The 20,282-nt window shown below is 34.1% G+C and overlaps 2 protein-coding genes and 1 long non-coding RNA gene across 4 annotated transcripts in view; 1 reads left to right on the forward strand and 2 right to left on the reverse strand.

Annotated features, from left to right (window-relative positions):
• dennd1b (DENN domain containing 1B) overlaps positions 1 to 13,962 on the forward strand; it is a 96,726-nt gene extending 82,764 nt beyond the window's left edge. For both annotated transcript variants that reach the window (XM_088927045.1, XM_088927046.1), the window contains 3 exons: positions 6,101 to 6,180; positions 7,670 to 7,892; positions 8,436 to 13,962. In XM_088927045.1, the coding sequence (XP_088783171.1) occupies positions 6,101 to 6,180; positions 7,670 to 7,892; positions 8,436 to 8,978 (846 nt within the window). In that variant the 3' untranslated portion in view covers positions 8,979 to 13,962. The remainder of the gene's footprint in view (positions 1 to 6,100; positions 6,181 to 7,669; positions 7,893 to 8,435) is intronic.
• A 2,070-nt stretch (positions 13,963 to 16,032) lies between these two features.
• The window catches only part of crb1 (crumbs cell polarity complex component 1), a 33,608-nt gene continuing 29,358 nt past the window's right edge, over positions 16,033 to 20,282 (reverse strand). Inside the window, exon 14 of the mRNA XM_088927047.1 lies at positions 16,033 to 17,289. Coding sequence (XP_088783173.1) covers positions 17,071 to 17,289 — 219 coding nt within the window. The 3' untranslated portion in view covers positions 16,033 to 17,070. The remainder of the gene's footprint in view (positions 17,290 to 20,282) is intronic.
• LOC148823520 (uncharacterized) lies at positions 18,485 to 19,811 on the reverse strand. The gene is made up of 3 exons (XR_016093731.1): positions 19,731 to 19,811; positions 19,077 to 19,117; positions 18,485 to 18,561 (listed from the first exon to the last, which is right to left on the reverse strand). It is a non-coding gene; the product is annotated as an uncharacterized LOC148823520 (long non-coding RNA).

Below are 20,282 nucleotides of genomic sequence, written 5' to 3' on the forward strand. Positions count from 1 at the left end.
GCTTTGTAGAACAATGAATACCCTACAATTTCAGATTTGATCTAAAAAAAACTGCCTTGGAAGGTTTCCCTCTTAATTAGTCCAGCTATTTCCTGTGCTGTTGATGAGACTTAAATAAATGCCAAAAAGGTGTAGCTGCAAAGGTCTTCCAATTAGAGTTTTCCAGCACCAGCCAAGCTCCTCCCTGCTTTTGCGTGGATGTGATAGATCCCTGTTCAACAGCGTTATAACAGGACTCTGGGGAGAAAGTGGGCACAGATTATAATGGTAAGAGGGCTGATACACAGTGTCCCAGAGAGGATACTGTTACTTCCCCACAGAGTGTCGAGGTCCTTATTGGGGAAATGCTTCATATCTATTAGGTGAGCTTGACTGACACAATTATTAATGATTCTTTGTGCACATCCACTTTCTCCTTTATAGCTAGTAAAATAAACAGCCTTGCAAGAGTTGTATCAGTTGTTTTTAACTCTACCAATAATACAATATTTATTTCTAAAGCAAATATAAATAGACATTGAATTGTTAGTTTTATATTACAAATTTTTTTCTGTAGTGGTACCTGAAACTGTTGTAGAACTGGACAGAATAAAAGCTTTTGTGTTTGTGGTTGTATCCTGAATGTAATCAAAGTATGTACAGTAAATAGTAAAAAAAAATATATAAATGTCCAAAGCCATTAGAAATGGGATAGTCAAGAAAGCATTCAATGTGCAGTTTTGCCATTATATTTTAGTGATGGTTTAATGAAGAGCTACATTCAAATCCCCTTTTCGGACATATAGTGCTGAAATATTTTTTAAAAGAAAAAAACTTTTTTTTCCCCAAAAGGGGGGTCGTTACTGTATTTTCTTAATAAAATTAACAGCGATGTTTGTGACCTGTGGTTCTTTCAAGATTTCACAAATCTATGGGGAGCAGCAACATGTGAGAATAAGGGGAGCTGCCACAGTCAAATGTTCTCTAGTTAAGATACCGCACAAGTGAGCAGAACAGATGGATAGCACTGAGCCAAGATGAGCACAAAATCTCGGCATAATAAAGACTGGTTGCTTTGAAAGTATGAACCAAAAAGGCTGATTCAAGTTTATTGCTAATTAAAATAGTTTTTTGTTCCTCAGTGTTGCAATTTGAGAAAACTCCCTGACTTTTACTGTTATTGTCCATTATCATTTTTTAGCGATTTATATCATGTTATATGCAAATTTTATTTGCATATTAACAAAATAACTACATTTGCCTCCTTTGTTATTATATTTAAGGAACACTGAAACCAATTTATCCTCCAAACATATTTCATGAATGATAATTGTAAAAATACTTCATATTAAAAACAGAATAATTGAAATACATTTTACTTATGAACTGGTATAAACAATAATATGTGGCTGGAAAGGCATACTATCATCTGTAGTTATTGGTCTATTTTGTATGTTATAATATTTACATAGTTGCCTCAGCATTGAAAAGAAAATAGGACAGCATTTTCATCTCATATAGGAACAATTTGTGTGATAGCTAGAATGGGGTGTGTAGCAACATGACAATGAAAGAAAACATCGTAGCTGTCTTCATAAATTTGTACTATTAAAATTTTCTACTGTAGTATTAAAATTGTCTTGTTTAACGTCATTTGTTTATTCAAAAACTAGTTTGTTTTTGTTGCAAAGAAAGAAGAACGTAGAAACAAGTATTCCAGACAGTGGAGTCAATACATGTTCATGGAGTCACCCATGCAGTCTCCCTATAAGAGCAGGTTACACCATGGAGGAGTAGATACTGCAGGGCTCCAGTAAATCATTTTCTATATAAATTGGTCTCCCAGTCATCATTATATATGAGAATTTGTTCTCAATTGACTTAGCCATTAAAGTACAAGTATAAAAAGTCATAGTACCTGTGCTGTTCTTCCTGATGGTTTATCACAGAATGGGAAACTCACTCACTTTGGAGAGTTTCACCAAGCTGTTTTCAATTGCTCCCAGCATGCTGCCTCCTTGTTTCACTGACAATGAGCAGTCTGGAACTACTCATCACACCTTTTATTAATAATATTACTAGTAATCTGTTCGGTCTCTACACATTTCTGGGCAATAGACAGGTAGAAAGGAAGGAATAAGCAGGGCTGAGACTGTAACTCATGCATGTTTAACAGCAAGTGGCCGGATTCTAGCTGTGGTATACAGTCAGAGTCAGAATCTTTTATGAGGGTTATATTTAGGTTTCCGAACGCAGAAACCTATGGAGATTTAATGAATTTATGTTTTCTTCCAAACTTTCCCACTATCCTAGTCAAACACCATGCATTTTGATCTTTTATACATGGCAGGTACTGTATCGTTCCAGAGTTGGAAAAATTGAGACGTGACAAGATCTGTGGTACTGTGTCAACCAAGATAGAGGCTTCAACCACGTATTAAAAAAAAAAAGATTTGCATCTTAGAAGTTGTAACAATGTTTTATGTCCACACAAAGAAATTAAATTCTTATCAATATGCACAAACTGCTCTTGCTGCTCCATACTGGTCAATTAATTCCAGACATGGTGTTTTTTTTTCTGCAATAAAGTTAAAACAGTGAAAGTAGGGTTAGTACATATGTCAATATTTCTACCTAACTGCATTGTAGTTCTCATATTTTTACACTACCTCTACTCAAAAATGGTTGAGGTATTTAACTCCAAAATTGTCAGGTTTTATCTATGGCAGAAAAAGATTTCAATATTTAAAAAGTGTGGTCCAACATAAACTGCTATTTTGTAAGCTGATTAAGTCCAAGCATAAAAGATGCAGAGATAAACATTTCTATCCATCAGCTTGAGCTAATCGATGTAAATCTTAATTACCACTTGTTAGGATAAACAAATGTGCAGCTATCTGAAATATTGTTTCAAATAGTGTAGTTTAACATCTTTATATTTAATAAATAATTGTTGCATGTATAGAGCTTCGAAAAGTAGAAATAATTTTGAATGAAAATTTGACCATTTTAAATACTTTTTTTATGAATCTCATCGCCTGATTTCAAGTCTGACAGTTACTTTCTCCTTTTTCATTGACAGAAACTCAAATAATAGTATATATATGTTCTTAGTGTTTTTGATATATTAAGATACTGTAAGTGAAATGCTAAAACTGGTTTGCCCTTCTGTACCAAAACTGCCATCTTCTGGTATTTCTTTAATAGTGCAATGAATATGAAATGTTTCAGGTCCGTAGCATTTTTAAGTAAAAAAACTCAAATTTTCATAAAAAAATAGATTAAGCTAGTGGAATTTCAGGGTAGTGGATCTTCATTTGTTTGATTTACCACTAATGACTTTATTTGAGGGATTCTTGAAGAACTAAAAAGACTTGGCTGAAGTAGAAACTTGGCTCAGTTTCCTTGTGGTTTGTTTGCATTTTCCAGGCATATCATAATCCAGACTGCCAAAACCCAAGATCAGTAGGAAACAGGATACAGAAATACCATATGTAAAATAACATAAACTTCTTGCCTTTAAACTGGAGAGCAGAAATATTGGCTGTAATATTAGTCTCCATAGTCATTTTATTTAATCGACTGTCATAAAAAGGTTTATTTCTGAACTTCAGAAATCTTAATGGTTCCAGTTTTTATAAAATGAGGCTTGCAATCCAGAATGAATTAGTATTATAAAAACATGAAATCAATCAACATGTACCCATTAGGAATGGAGCAATTTTAAAATTCTAGATAATCTTGTCATTGCCTTGGACTTTATTTTGTTGTGCAGTAAGCAATGGGGAAAAAAAGGAAGAATGTTACTTCCATTTATTCTTTAAAAGGAAAAGATTTATAAAGTGGAATTCTGTTAATATGCTATTTTGGTGTAGGCATGTTACATAAAACTATCAAGTTATTCCCCTAGAACAATACTCCTGCCATGGTTTTGTTTTGACTTCCTGTTATTACTTCCCACTTGTATAAGACAATAACGTGTGTGTGTGTGTGTTCACGAGACGTGAATAGCTCAGTCTGTTTTCTGTGTCTGTAGGGAGGTGTTAGACAGGAATCAGTGGAATTGGATCGGTTAATAAGGTTTTGGCAACTCACAGTACCATCTACACATGGCTGGTGTGAAAAGTAAATCAGTAATACTGTAATATCAATTCAGTCCCTGCGCATAACCTAGAGGAGGTGTGTGTTTCATAGTCGAGACATTGCTTAGTAAAGCACGCTACAGTGGGATACACCAAGAAGTGAGCCCGCAAAGCTGATTTTTTTGGCTGAATTAAGGGGATAAAAATAAGATTTTTTCTCCCTCCAAGCTAGTGGTTTGGCCAGCTTCAGTCAAATGGCCCTGCCTTTTTATTTCATTTATGTTTTTTTTTCCTTCTCTTGGATCAAGCAGCACATCAACTCAGTGTGGGAGAAAAATTGAGTCATCCATTACAAAAGAAAATCATTTTTCCATTTGCACCTCTGTCTGTAAATTGGCTCTAGCTTGAAATGAGGGATTATTGACTCTGATCAAGTAAAATCCAGCCTTCCTTACGTTTGACATTTGTGTTTGCTGTAGTACAACCTAACATCTAGTTTCAATTATAAGGCCATTGTTATATTGTTATTATAGTTTTAGACAACTGATAAAAGACAAGTTAACTACTACCTGCTAGTATCCAAAAGACTGGACTTTGAAAATGCTGTTTTCTACGCAGATGAAAATCATGTGAAATGATTCCTACATAAGGTACAAAGGTATTTTTTGGTTATCTACAATTCAGCTATGCACTGACTGCATTAGTTTTTAATGATAACAATTTTTTAATGTAGTCGTTGTGCTTTCTTCTGTTTATACTATGATGCTTATGCCATAATCTTTTAATATTTGATCTTCTTTTTTATTTTTGCTTTGTACTTTTTAAAATATATAATGAGTGTTCTCAAAATACACAATGAAAGTTGCTACTACTCAAAATCTTTGAAGCTATTCTAAACACAGCTTTTTGTAAGGAACAGAAAAATAAATACCAGAGTAATTCCCTTTGTTGTGGTTACAAAGGCCATGTGAGGTATGCTGACTATAACATTAATGATGAAGGAAAGAGAGTAGCCTCGCCTTGTTTTCATAAAACTACTTTGGTTTGTGCACTCCACAATATGCTAAATTAAAGAAATTAAAAGGATAAATAACTGCAAACAGCATGACATTACCATTATGTAAAGTTCTCCTAAATGAATCTGACAACATTTTGCAGGTGCATTTACAATTTCGCTTTCCAGAATACTGCTTGTAGCCAAGATTTATGATTCTGACATAGGAATCCATTAAAACATTTTTGGGACTCACAACCTAAGCCCTCTGTAATCACTTTCATTATAGCTCTTAGCTACCAGAAAGCAGGGCAATCAGTTTTGAACATATGTTCTTGTTTATTTGAATGGCAAGAGTCTTAAATGGCCAGCCAGCACATACATTTCTCAACTTTTTTCACTGAGACAGTTAACCCTGTCTGTAAGGCGTTTCTTTACTGTGCATAGTGTTGATATGAATGTAATAACTGAATAAAGAAGAAAACAGCTGTCAGCTTCTCACTGAAGGCACAAATTGTGTATCTTTTCAAAGATTAATTTTGATCTTTATACAAAAGGCTTTTCCAGATTTTTATTACTTTTTTGTAACCTCGGTATTACAGTACCTTGTGATAGTTAAACATGTACAGTATGTATGTCTTTTAGAAGAAGTGATGTTAATTACAAGTAACTCCTATGTAGTCGATATGAACTGCAAATCAATCCTTAAATCTGACAATTTTACGGATGTAAAACAATACAAATATTAAAGTGGTTTATTTTACAGATAGGTCATGTTGGGATCCAGTACATCGTGACATTGGCAAGGGGTTTTAAAGACATGTGCCTAAGGCTATAATATCTAAAGAACTCTGTTCTCTTTTATAGTGGGCTACAGAAACTTTCATGAGGAGTAAATTTGCTGCTTGATCATTCTGAGCAAAGACATAGATATAATAAATACCTGTAAAGTTACCATAATAATGATGCTCTTTCTGGTAATGACTCATTTTATGAAACACGAATGTTTTCTATAGTTATAATTCTTTTATATTTTTGTATACAGAACTATTACAAAAAAACAACCATAATTATGGGCTGTCCAGACTTTGCATTAAATGAAGATGAACTAGATACAGCAAGCAAGTAAGTAATTCTCATCTGTCTTCCAATTTTATAGAGCTTTACCCAGTGAGCAGATTTGTAGTAGTTTTCACTATGCATGCATTGGCACCTGGATTCTGGCCTTCTGCACTCCTCTGGTTTCTCAAAATATGTTCCTGCACCCCTTATCAGAAATTGTTGAAGTAGGCCGTTGTTTTTATTCCTAAGATTTATTGTAACTATTGAATGAAAGAGATTATACATGTATTTAAACGTTGCAGTAGAATTAAGAATACATGGAAAAAGGACACACATTTTTTAATGTTTTTAAAGGGCTTAATTGGTGTTTTCGGTGATTTACCTTCTAAAAAAATCTGGCATGTCTCACACTTCCAGAAAGGGCTTTTCACACCCCCAGGGGGTGCAAACACCCCAGGTTAAGAACCACCGATCTCGTATCTTAGAAAAGAGCTTCAACCATTGTGAGAGATGTGTTTCATTCTTGCTCCTCCTGTAAAAAGGCAAACACTTATCATGAGTTAATACTAAATAATAAGCATGAATCATAGAATTGTCAATGTTTTTTCCCCTATAGTACTTTGTAGACTTTAATAGCTCTTTTGAATTTGATCAGATCTACAGTTTTCCACTTTCATGTTTTCTGGGGCAGGGCAGAGTAAATGGTTGGGCTCTGAGCTCATAACTGGAAGGTCGTTTGTTCAGTTTCTGTTATGCACACTGCTGTTGTACTTTTAAGAAGTGTTTTACCCGCACTGCTCCAGTGTAACCATTTCTGTGAAGCAGTGACCCATCCAGGGAAGAGTCATATACCCTCTGCGTAACAGAAACTGGGCTAAAACTCCAACCTGATCAGCCTCTAGTTTTTAGTTTTCTTTTTAATTGTATTCCTTTATTAAACCACATAAGTCGATTGAGACCATTTTTTCAGTAATAATTTGAATGTGGACTTTTAAACTTTAAAAAGTGATGCAGATTAAGTACTGTAATGACAGTACTAAATGCAATGCCAAACCATTCTCATAAAATTATATAACTATTCACAGTTTCAGAATTATTTTATGCAATTTTTTAAGCTGTGAATTACTTTTTTGTAAAAATCTAAATGTGATGTGATATTGAGTAACATTGTAATTAAAATTACCATTTTATCACTCTTTGATTTTATTACTTTATGTATTAATAAGAATTAAAAATGCAGCAAAGGAGTTTGAGATCTAATGCCGTTCAGTATATATGGTATAGCCCAAACAGCTAAGAAACTCACTGGAAGAAATGATTTCTCTCTTGGTTGTATCAAGACTGACCTCTGGTGGCGTTTAAATTCCACACTTCAAAATCTGTACCCAATTCTGAGGTTTAAATCAAGCTGTTTAATTAAAGTAGTTAAAATTTGTATTTTGCTTTATTTCCAGTCAGTGTTTTGTCATCATGAACTTGCAAATTATTCTTGCCTTTGTATTTGTACAGCAGGAGAGCTTTATAGTTCTGTTGGCTATCTTTCCGTCTCTAGGATTTCTTCAGAAGATAGTGGAGAACTCCGTTCATATAATGGTGACAGTGACGACTCGGACTCAAATGAACTGAACGTGGACACACAGCACTCTGGTCAGATGGACTTGCTTGGGGAGATTTTAGACACCCTAAGCACACACAGCTCTGATCATGGAAAGCTCTCGGGAGCCAAGAGCTTAGATTTCTTCAGATCAATGGATGATATTGACTACAAGACTGCGGTGAGCTGCTTTGAATTTTCTTGCCTTTGGAATAACTTCGGTTTTGCCCTGTGTTTTCTGGTAAACAAGCTCAGTGCTGATGTAGGGCTTTGAAAACCTGTTGTTTTTCTCAGTTATTCTCAAGTTTCCATAAAATTCTGAAATATGTATTGTAGGTATTGGTAAAATGTAGTACTTATCTTTTGCCTGTCTCTTCCTGTTGTACCTCATCCGGAGCAATTCTCTGCTTTGAGAAGCATCAACAGTGCGCCCCCTATCTGTCTTTCGCATCCACACGTGTGTGTATATATTGAGACACATTAAAAACAAAACAAATGCAGTGGTTGCAATACTCATTGCAGTGTCTCTCAGTAAAGATTACTATACTGTAGAAGTACATCATATGCAATTTATGTATAGATCTGAAATGCACAACCTATGATAATCATCCTCCTTTTAACAGATCATACCTCAATCTTGCAACTATTGACAGTGTGGCATATACACTCAAACGAATTGCTCTGTACTTCATTATTTAACTTCTTTCATTGTTCCTTTTTGCAGAACAAATCGAACACACCTAGTGAGAGTAACCTTGCCCAGTTCTGCACAGGTGAGAGCGAACAAATGGGTTGGAATCTGGGGCAGGATGACAGTGCGCTGCATGGGAAGCACTTACCCCCGTCCCCAAAGAGGAAGAGTTGTGGGGGCCAGAGGGACTTTTTGCACATAGTCACTGAAGAAAAGAACGTGTTGCCTTGCACTCTTCAAAATCAGGATTTGCCAGAAATCACTGTTAACTTTGCTTCACCAGCGGATTCTCAGGATGTTTCCTGTAGTATCGTCCGCAGAAACGTGCTACGCAGACAAACACTAAAATCCCACCCAGAAAATGCCCTCCAAGATGAACACGGCAAACGGACAGCGCGGCAGCCATCGATTTTAGTGCCATGGGAGAAGGGAGACACCCAGGAAGAAGACCTCATAGCTGGAAGAGATGAAAAGGGTCTCTTGGAAGAGATTGAGTCTGTATACCACCTGAGTTCTGCTTTTCACACTGATCTACAGATTTCAGAGGTTAACAGTAAGGCTAGAGAGGAGATATGATTATGCCACAGAAACTTTAAGGTTAAGGGAAATATTAGCTTTATATACCCAGAGTCCCTAAGGCACAGGGAACTTATTAACATATTTTCTTCCATCTCATTACATTTTTAGTTTCTTTAGCTTATTTGCATTTATCCCCTCTGGATGAAGAACATACTGTAATTAATAGATGTAGCAAACGCATCCTGTACTGTTGATATTGATACAAGAGGCTTCTCCAGAAAATTCTGATCTTGAAACAAGCTAGTTTACCTATTGCCCTTTAGATGGAAGTTAAAACTTCAAATGATTTTGAATTAAGATGTTAGCACAGAACAAAAAATCTTCCTCTCTTTCAAATGGAAATATGTTTTAGTACACTATCATTAAAAATAATAATCATATTGCAAGATGCTGAAAAGGGATTTTCTTTCAATTAGTGTGTACATTTTCATTTTTTTTAATTTTATTTCCAATGTGTTCATTATTTCTATGTCTTTTAGAGTTTTAATTTATACTGTATTTTCATTTGCAAAAGATTATTTTAACGATTTTGAAGCGGTACAAATTTATGCCTGTGTTATGCCTGAGCAGTCTTGAAATGGGAAGTGATCTTAATAGATCTAAGATGCTATTAAAAACAATTAGGTTGTGTTTTCTATACAGATGAAATTATGAAAGACCATACTAGATAAGCCATAAGATAATGCCTTAAAGTTTATAATCAGCTGAAATAACAACACAGTGTTATTTCTGCATAGTAGAGTTAGGACACTTTAATCTAATTTGACGTTCAGGACAACCTGTATTTATCCTGATGTGATGCTTTTCTTCAGTTGTCCTAAAGTACATTTGTATGTACATCTAATGAGAAATATTCACAATAGATGTATAACAGTGATTAGGTAATAATATTAAAAATGGTTTTCCGATGTATTTCTCAGGTTGCATTCTTCTGTTGTGGCACCATCAGCCTTGGTTATGTTTCACCCCATCAGTAGATAAACTAGAAAATATGTGTTTGAGCAAGTGTAATCATAACTGAACGGCGCATTTCTCTTCCAGAGTGACCTTCCATGAGTTCTTTTAGGTCTCTTTGTCATACTCCTCTGTTTCTTTGGAGAAAAATGGCAGTCATTCTATTTAATGTGCCATCCCAAACCTTGTGTGGAAATAGCAACTTAAAGAATTAGTTCTCAGGAAAGGAATGCCTCATTTTATGAATTTGTTTAGACGTTGTCCTGCTGAATTTTTTACTAGTGAATATATCTTCACTGCAAATCATACTCAAGAGGCAATTTCCTATGAGCTTGATATACATTAACTGCACACAATATCACTTTCTGCAGTAGCAAAATGATGCATTTCCTCAAGTGCTAGATTTTACTACAGTGAGCAATGTTTGAGACAATAAGACAGCAGCATTGTGCAGACACCAGCTTTTTTTAATGAAGTAATCTCCTATGGAGAAGATACGACCTACAGTTATTTCCATTAAATGTGGTTTTGGAGTTAATCCGCTTGCACTGCACATTTGGATGACAAAATGTTTGCTTTCAGTGAATTAATTAATGTTACATACCATAAGACACTTGAACTGTAATTTTGCAGCCTTTAACTGTAATTTGCCAGCCTTGTCCATTAATTACCAAGTTGAAGGAGATATTTTAAAGTAAACAGATTCTCTTAAATAGTTGACATTTGTCCATATTTAATTTTAGTGTCAAGTTTTCTAACGTAGCTGTATATAACATAGTCTTTTTTGTCCCTTTATAAATTTATGCTTATGATTGAAGCAACTGTTCAACATGCAGGATAAATAGGTCATGACTTTCGTCTGTTTTCAGCTCTGGGCTGAAATAGTGAGAAAACTGATATGGAATCATGTTTCATCTTCTTCAGATTTTTAAATTGTCTGGTTATGTGAGAAAACATATAAAAAAAACATAGTTCTGAACTTACTGACTATAACTTGTGATGACCTCTACTTTTTAAACCCTCAGCCAATGAACAGTGTCAAGGGCATTTCCTGGCAACATCAGTAATTTCACTATACGGTCTGACTCTAGTCTTCGCTTACAAGGTAACATCTTCCAAAATATGGAATTGTGAAAAGAGCTACGAAGAATATTTATTTTAAATCTTCAGTTACACTTGCCATGAACACTATCTGGTCGTTTAGTATATGTAACTGTCTTTGTGTGATGTAGAAGATTGACAACAATGTATGTAATCAAGACCCATTTAGAATAAAATGATTCAATAATAAGCATTATTCTAATAAAATAATCCTGCCCTTTGTTTCAACATTTAAGAACCATTTGAGTAGTATGTTTTTAATTATAACGCACAGTGTTTGCACTGTAAGTTGGTAGAAGTAAGCTTGATTCCTCCTTTTTAATTTATTGTTGGTTTTTATTTTAGAAGTCTTAGTGTTCTTGTCATTCTTTATGTTGCTACACTAATATTTTGATTGTAGTTATAATGATTTCTCACTGTAAATGTCCTATTGCTTTGTTTTCAACTGTGTTGAGACATCCAGTATTTTTGAGTTGTGTTTGAAAAGTATTCTTATGAAAGGCATACTGTACTGTAAATGCAATAGATACATCGGTGTTGTATCTGTTGTTGCAATTAAGGCTTAATGTGTGCCTTATATAAGTGTTTATCATAAAATACAAATATCTATATATATGCCAATAAAGACCTACAATGAATGATGCTATTTAATGCAAATATGATGGTAGTCTTCCAACGCTTTACTTTTAAAAGATCAATTATGATTTCTTTACAGTTTTTTTTTCAATTTTAATAGGTTTGGATCAATAGTCCATAATTGTGCAATCTAGTTTAGAATGCCTAAACATAAATGAAAATATTTGTTTTTATAGTAGCTTTAAACCTGACAGGAGTATGCGATCCATTTTTTGATGTCTATACTTCAGCCTGGATCATACCAGTATGTTACATTTTATAATGTTCTTCATATTATTTTGAGGTACCAGGTTTGTGGTTAAATCTAATGATAATGTTTTTTTTCTCGTTTGAAGCAAATCTGTAAATTGTGCCAGATAAATGTTTTCTGTTTTGGTGCTTTTTTTCCACAACCATCTCATTGTGTTCTATTAGGTTAATATATTGTCAGTTTTATGTATTGAGCATTATTGGTATTGTTATCTCTAAGAAAGGAAGGTGTGAGTCAGACTTTGCTTTTCCAACATAAACAACTCTTGTGTGAGTGAGGTTTAGTTTTATGAAGAAAAGTAAAAACTAATTTCCCAGATATGTGTATCTGGTTTACTTCAACCAGATTTCTCAATTAAATATTGTTTGGGTAGTGTACCTTTTATTGCCAACAAAAGTAAGATTCACCTTAAATTGTTAATTCCATAACAGATTTTGGCATTTGTTGTCTTCAAAAATGAACACCATTAAATTAACTCAAGGTTTATAAAAATACCTAAGATAAAAGACCGATATATATTGCCACTCTAATATTACCTTTCATAGCTGTTGTGTTAACGGTTTTAAAAATGTCCAGGTTAGTGTTTGTCTTATCAAAAGTAAGTTTAATTGTGCTCATTGTGTATACAATCACAATTTAATGTCGCTTTGCTGAAGGTTATTGCTATAATTGAAAAATGAGTACTTTTGTCTGCATGTTTCTGACATTGTACCTCTGTATGCTTAATTCTTGCTCATACCTTGGTTGCCTTTACTCCTTAAATTTTTAATCGTAACAGTTCCTGCTTGTAAAAAAAAAAAAACATTGTAAAGCATTGTGGAAAAACAATGTGAAAAGCATTAATATTGCCCTTGGCCAGATGTACTCCCTCACTTCTTCTGTGAACTTCCATTTTTCAGAAGTATTTTTCGAGTTTGGAAAAACAAGACCCTGGGCACCCACAGTTTTATATGAGCAAATTAGCAAGCTGATAAATAAACAGCAACATGCAGACCATAACAACTCATTTTAAACAATGCAATAATATTTTCACTTTTTACATATGCTGTTTTATTACCAGATATGAGTCCCTGGACATTCTAAAATGTACATTTTATAAATTCCCCATTGTAGGCTTACATTTTTTGTTGTCTTGTGCATATAGTTTATGATTCTGTTTTATCATTATGAATTACTCTCACTGTGTTTTGTGGTCTCCTTCCAAGGTTCCTGTCTTTCCTGGGTTTTTACTGCTAAATGTGGATTACCTGCTTTATGCAGCCCTTTTGTCCTTGCAACTTAAAAGCGAAAACTAGCATTTTTTCTTCTGTAATTCTGATTTCTACTGAATATCTTTATAGCTGGAGTACAGTACATTACAATCACTTTATGGATAAATGTCTACTTGACACAATATGAGAAATTGTCTCATTTGAAAACTTGTTTTTCATTTAACATTTTTCAATATTAGGTTCACTCTTATGAAATTCCCTTAATCGCTAATAATAATGCTGGGTCAGAAAAATAAATTGTTCCGGTTGCCTCATATTTCAAGGTACATTTTATAATCTTGATCCTAAGAACCTGTTGAACGAGGTACAATGAATAATTGCATTTGATCTGTGACATTCTGATCATTTAGATAGAATATTACTGTTTCTGTGTAATCAGTGTACAAAGCGATATTGAGATTTGTATGGTTTTTAAAGTTCATGAAGAAAATCTATGATTGCTAAGAATATTTGTTGCATATCAATGATTACTTCACACACAGTGCTCTTTGAAATAAATGGTGTTAGAAGATTGTACACATTTTACATAAATTTAAAATGAACAAACTTTTTTAAAAGGTGGACATTCACAGCTATGCTGAATTACAGTGCTGATATTAACTACTGATACCGGTTCTTTCATTTTTTTGACACATGCATGCTCTGATTTGAGAGTAGACAAATAATACAACAGTGTCATCTCTGATGTACTGTTGTATTAAGGGTATGAACTCTGTCCTAAAGGCGCTCACTGTGAACTTTGTAAAAAAATAAATTTTGGATGCTTAATGTTTGTCTCTTTTTTAAATTTTAGGAAGGTGCATTTAAGAACATTTTTTAGGAGTTAGAAGTATATGCATTTAGGATGCAATACATGCTTCATACTGTAGTAGTTTACCAATAATTATGTTCTGTACATCACATTTTCCTGATTTAACAGCTCAATCACAATTTTAAAAAAGACAAAATCAAGAATTGGTAATAATTTGAATTATTTAGCATGTATTTGACAAGACTACTATTTTACAAGGCAGTTAATTGAAAATTTTATATAACATTGTCTCAATCTGTTGGGACCATAATATTAAAAGCAGATTTGTACTGAAACAAAGTAAAATTCAAGTTTTTAGTAATTAAATATGATCCCTGAAAATCAAAAATCATGAAATAAAGATTACAAGGGTTTCTAGATTGACGTTAAATCTAATATATATTGGAGCTATATTGGAATATAATTAGTACAGTTGGTGTAAATAGACTTGCTCCTTTTCTGCAAGTATTTTACATTAATAAGTAATCTGTCCTTCTGGGGTAGCAATAAATTTGAGATGAGGTTCAGAAGACAGGAGGAGCAGGCTTAATTCTAATGCAAGGCAATACAACTGCATCACTTTATTTCATTAAACTGTGAGAATGATTAGACTTTTCAGTCTTATGATTATTAGCATTTCTAACATACTGCTTGGTCAAAGGGAAATACCATTTAAATCAAATGTTTGCCAAAGTTTAAATGGGATTGCAGCTGTTACTGGTTTTTGGCGAGTGAAAATGTAAGGTACATTTCTGAGCACTTAGGTTATACCTTTGCCTGACCTGGTCAGTAGCTAAGCAGCACTGGGCCTAGCCAATATTAGAATTGGAGACCCTAGAGGAATAGCAGGTAGGTACTGTACTGTAAGTAATGTCTGAACCAATGTGGTGACTGGACTATATGTGGTGCTGTGTTTTGAATGAGCTGTTAAACCAAGCTCCTGATTTTTTTTAGTGTTTTTAAAAGTAAGGGTGTAAGTCCCAGTTTCCTGAATAATTCCACTTTGGACTTGCACAATCTGACCTCCCTAAGTCGCTTTCATCAACGGCTAAAGTAATTTTACCTGATCTGCTGTGTTGTGGGGCAGACAGCACAATGGCTACCACATCTAGATGCACTTCATTGGTAGATACTGTAAAGTGGGTCTCCTCCTATGTGTGAAGTACTTTGAAACCCTTAGGAATGAAAAGCATGGAACCATTGCAAGGTATTACCACTATTATTACATTGGTTGCATAATGAAAAAAAAATCACAATTAGAAATGCACTCATTACTTCAAGGCATTTAGATGACAAAAATCTCAAATATCTACATATAAAACAAATATTTAAAATATGTAACTAATAAACATTAAAAAGAAGCAAGACTGTATAACAATGCTGTCATTATCACAGTGTAAAGAGGTGTCTGCCTCCAATTATATTTATCCAAAAATTGAAAAAAAAATGTCTTAATGGTTGATTTTCACATTTAGTAGCTATTATTATGATAACAGTGCACATTTCAAAACCTTATAACATTTGATGTAACGAAAGGATTTTAAAAATACAATACTTCTTGGCATTACATGAAATTGTTCAAAGTTTATTACATGCAAAAAAGTGTATTGAAATTTGGCTTTATTCAGACTATAATATCGGTGCAGGTTCATTGATTTAACAATATTTGTGAAACATGCTGCACATCATCACTTCGTCACAAGCAATGAGAGAATGTGGTTTATAATCCTTAAGACTGACCACAAACGTAGTTATATCATTTAAACCAACTGTGTAAAATGGGGCATACAGTATATGGTGAACTCATACCTTATTATGATAGCTTCCAGTAATTAAATATTTGTGAACAAACATTTTTAATTGTGAAAAAGAATGTAAAGACCCAAATACTGTGTACTATGATTTCTTCTATACGACAAGTAAGGCATTTGTTTTTCAAATAATATGTATTATACTTTTCCTCTTATGTTAAAGTATGCTGTTCCACTATGCTGAAATCATGTAAAAAAATATCTATTCCAACAGTTTAGAAAATTTATATTGTGACAGTCAGGTCTTTAAGTATTTATTTTTTGTAAAAAAAGCATACAGCCTCCTTTTTTCAGCATAAATAACACAACAAACTGTTCACATTAGGCAAATAATAAATTAAAGGGCAGTTAACATTGAAAGTAATATTACACTGACAATTGCTCCACTTAATCTTTGCTAGGAAAATAGAAAATTAAATAAAACAGACATAACTAATGTCATACATTAAGACAAGGACCCAAAGCAGTTCTATTTTCTGTGAAGATGGAAATTGCTACAGTATGCAAGGGATAAAATTGACAATTCGGGATACATACATCTTTTTTATTTGAAATTGGCATTTTTTTATTCTACACCCAATTTGGAGTTGTCTGTGTTTTAGGACTTGGCTCTTTGGTAGTGCTCCTATACCGTCTTGGGAGAGAATAAGAAATACAGGCGTGCTTCTTTAACATGCCTACCTGCAATGCCCATTTGTCTTTTGACATATTGCAGGCTCCACAGAGCCCGAAGGTGAGTTAGAGCTGATCGATGGAGCAGTAAGATATCACCACACGCTCCCAGGCACCTGAAAGGTTGAGAGACCTCTGGCAGTGTCTTGGTTGGTTGACCCAAGCTCACTCTAGCAATGGCTGGATCACCTGCACAAGAGACTTTCTTTGTTGAGCTACTCCAGACACCCTTTTTAGTTAACAGCTTTGGTCGGTTGTCTTTTTTGTATGAATTGCAACTTTGGACAGTAAAGATAAGAAAAACTCAGTAACGCATTATACTACATCCATTGTATATTCATATTATTTCTTTATTCGTACTTCTTCTCATACTTAGGGTCAGTCTTTGATCAGTTTTTTTAAACATCTTTGCAGGTAAGTTCCTTTTAAAAGGTGTTCAAGCCAAGCTCTTTTGTTTCACTTTTTAAATAGGTAAAACAAGTCAAATCTTTTCTGAGAGGCTCTTGATGGGTTGAATGGAAAATTCCACGATGTATTACTGATGAAGACAAGTGCAATTAACCCACCTCCTGGCGGGAAACAAAGAACAGTTTTTAAGGGGGGGTTAAATAAGTCTTTCCATGGGTGGAGGCTGGACCATATTCCACATCTCCAAGCGTGATCCCTCCTTCTCTTGCCTGCTGGGGCTGTAAGTACCATGGGTGGCTCTCCTGTTCATGGCAACAATGAATGCTGTGGTGGCCAGGAAGAGGGCCAGCAGTAGGGCCACTGAGACCAAACATATGGAGAGCAGGAGTTCAGAAGTCATGTTGTCTGTATTCAACTAGAAGATGTTAGAAAATCAGTCAGTGTGAATATTTTGAACTGCTAGATACAGCCCCAAAATTGCAGCTGCTAAGATAAAATCAGATATAGCATTATCCTTGATTCCTGACTGCAGCTTTAGAGAATCCCTTGTGTCTGATATCCAGAAATCTCAACTTCTGACTTAAGCAATTGTACAAGAAGGATGGAAATAAAGCTACGTACTAAATACGGCTGAAAGGACAAACTATCTTGTGTTTGAATTTTAGAATTTTTATCATGGTTAGTTTAAATGAGTGCAGTGTGGACCAGGCTGTCTGAGCATTAGACCAAAAGTGAGATGGAAAGGTCAATCCTTTTTTTCTTCAACTCCAAATACTGCTATAAGAAAAATTCCTTATTCGTTTCATTTTTCTTTTATATAAAACCATAAGTTTTCATGCCAATTAAAAAACTTTGTTCAAAACTTTGTTCAAAAATCAAGCAGGAAAATTGCATCCCAATACATACTGTAGATTGTAGTTCAGAGAAATGCCAATGTTCTAATAGAATTTGAACAATGGCGACATTTTGGGTATTTTTTTATATATATTTAATTTTGCAACGATTGGCAGACTAGTTACATTTTCTATACATCAAAGCAGAAAGCTTAATTGCCTACGTAGGTCCCATATGTTCTATGTACTGTATCCAGTAGTTTAATACAATAGTCCTGATTTTTATGTTATAAAACTAAAAAAGGAACAATGATCTATTTGAGCTATCATTCCTTATACGAACCATTTTTAAAGTACTTTTTATAATTCTGTCTTGTTTAAAGTGTAGTCCAGAATTTCAATGCTTTTTTATGGTAGGGGGAAATAATGGGAAAAATGCCTACAAACACATCTGTAGAGACTTATGTTATATTAACTCGGTTTTGACTTCTAGTTCTGTTGTTCCCTCTTTGTGTCATCTTGTTGAGTGTCTTTGTCACACTATATTTCTTGTACCTGGATTAACTTGATATTCCACAGGTAGCTTTTAAAGGGCACAAAGACCTGCTGGTCGGCTCCCTCACAGCTTCTCATATGAGGCGCTCCACAGGAGGCAACTTCATAGGGCAGCTTCCCTTGTCCGCTTGAGAGCCAGCTTGTTCCAGACTCCTAGGGTTGAATGATCCCTCCATCTGCCGCTTCTCTCGGATTTTGATAATCGTAAAGACTAGCACGATTCCTATGGTTATCGCACCCAAAATGAGGCTAGGGGCAAGAACAGCGGCTAAGTGGGGTTTGTTTTGAGCAGTTTCACTCTGCGGAAAATCACACAAATGGGTGTCAAAGATCTGTAGGATGATGCATATTCACTCTGTACAGTTTACAGAAATAGCCTACCAAAATCTTTTTTTGTATACATGGAATGCAAGCTGACAAACTGAGATCGATCTTTAAAAAGGGTGTAAATTATGATCAGTTCTTAAATATGAGAAAGTGTATCCTATAGTACTTATTCATAGTTTTCCCTTAAAGTTTTTGTCATTTAAAGAAACAGTTTTTGGTAAGGCGTTTAAAGAATTGGAGGGTTTCAGTCCAGACGTTTTTAGATTTTTGTCTATATTTTATTTTGCAGTGACAGACTATTTACATTTTCTATACATCAAAGCAAAAAAGCTAATTGCCAAACTAGGTTTTTGTTCCATAAATTATAGTTTGCTTTTTAATCCAATGATCTTGATTTTTACGCTGAAAAACTGCTAAAGGAACAATTACTGTATCTATTTGTGCTATCATTCTTAATATGAACCATTTTATTTTTTAAAGCACTTACATCCGTAGTAAAGACTGGTGTTGTAGCAGTCTCGGTCTGTGCTGTTGAGAAATTATTGTTTGTAAAACACATTTATTAGTACTTTTAAAATAATTGTAAATGTATAGCATTAATTGTTGCATGAATGTCAGTTTCACAGTTTTAGAGTTTTTTTTTTCTGAATAAATTATTGAAGATTTTGTAAACATCAACATCAAGAGATTTTTTCCAGATTTAATATCAGACAAAATGATGATTGAAGTGAACTGCATTTATAGGTGCTGCTAAAAGATTTCCTTTTGTGTTTGTGTCTTCAGAATGTATGAACAGAAAGATATACTACCACATGTGAATTTATCATTTTCATTCTATGTTAAATAATATGACAAGCCAGTTACAGTGGAGGACCAGATACCTTCCATCATATCAACACTGCAAACACTGGAAGAGAATTACACCAGCAGCATAATACATACTTAAAAATGTTTGCAATTTAAAATCTTTTAAAAATAGTACCTAACTATAAATAACATTTCATTAATAAATAAATAATATTGATGCCAATATTCAAAACAGTACATTGAGGACTATTGGAATAGTCAAAGTCTTAATGTTACATTTGATGCTTAGTTGAACAAACAGTTATTTAGTTAGAAGATATTATTATTCCATTACCTTCCAGAAATGAGAAGTTGAGCTTCAAAGTCAAAATCATATATGTTAGCCACTGGATCCTGGAGGTATTTCTTTCCCACAAGTTTTTTAACAGAGTCATGATATTCCTCATATAAAGGCTAAAATGTATTAGCTCCAAATACTCTTCAGTCTCTAGATGTACACCAGTGCGTCCTGATTTTGAGTAGTGTTCTTTGTAGTGGAGTCTGCTGCATCTAGTTGTTTTAAAAGCCTCCATTTTCCTTAAATGTACCACTTTTGCTGAATTGCATTTTTGGAGAAGCATGTGTCAGTTGTTTTTGCCAAAGATGCATTATTTGCATATTTTCAAGTGAAACACATTCACAGGTCTCCAGTTTCACATTTCAAACATAGAAAAGCTTATCTCACTTCTGAATTCCCAAATACCCCAGCTGAATTCACAACAGACCTATATGTGTACCATAAGATATTTTTTTTCTGAGAGCTTTTCTCAACATTTTTCAGAGACTGTTCATAACAAAAGCACCAAAGGTGCCATCACAGACAGGCACAGACTACAAGGAATTTATT

The sequence above is a fragment of the Atractosteus spatula genome, chromosome 11 (assembly GCF_055471065.1).
Source record: "Atractosteus spatula isolate fAtrSpa1 chromosome 11, fAtrSpa1.hap1, whole genome shotgun sequence".
NCBI lineage: Eukaryota > Metazoa > Chordata > Actinopteri > Semionotiformes > Lepisosteidae > Atractosteus > Atractosteus spatula.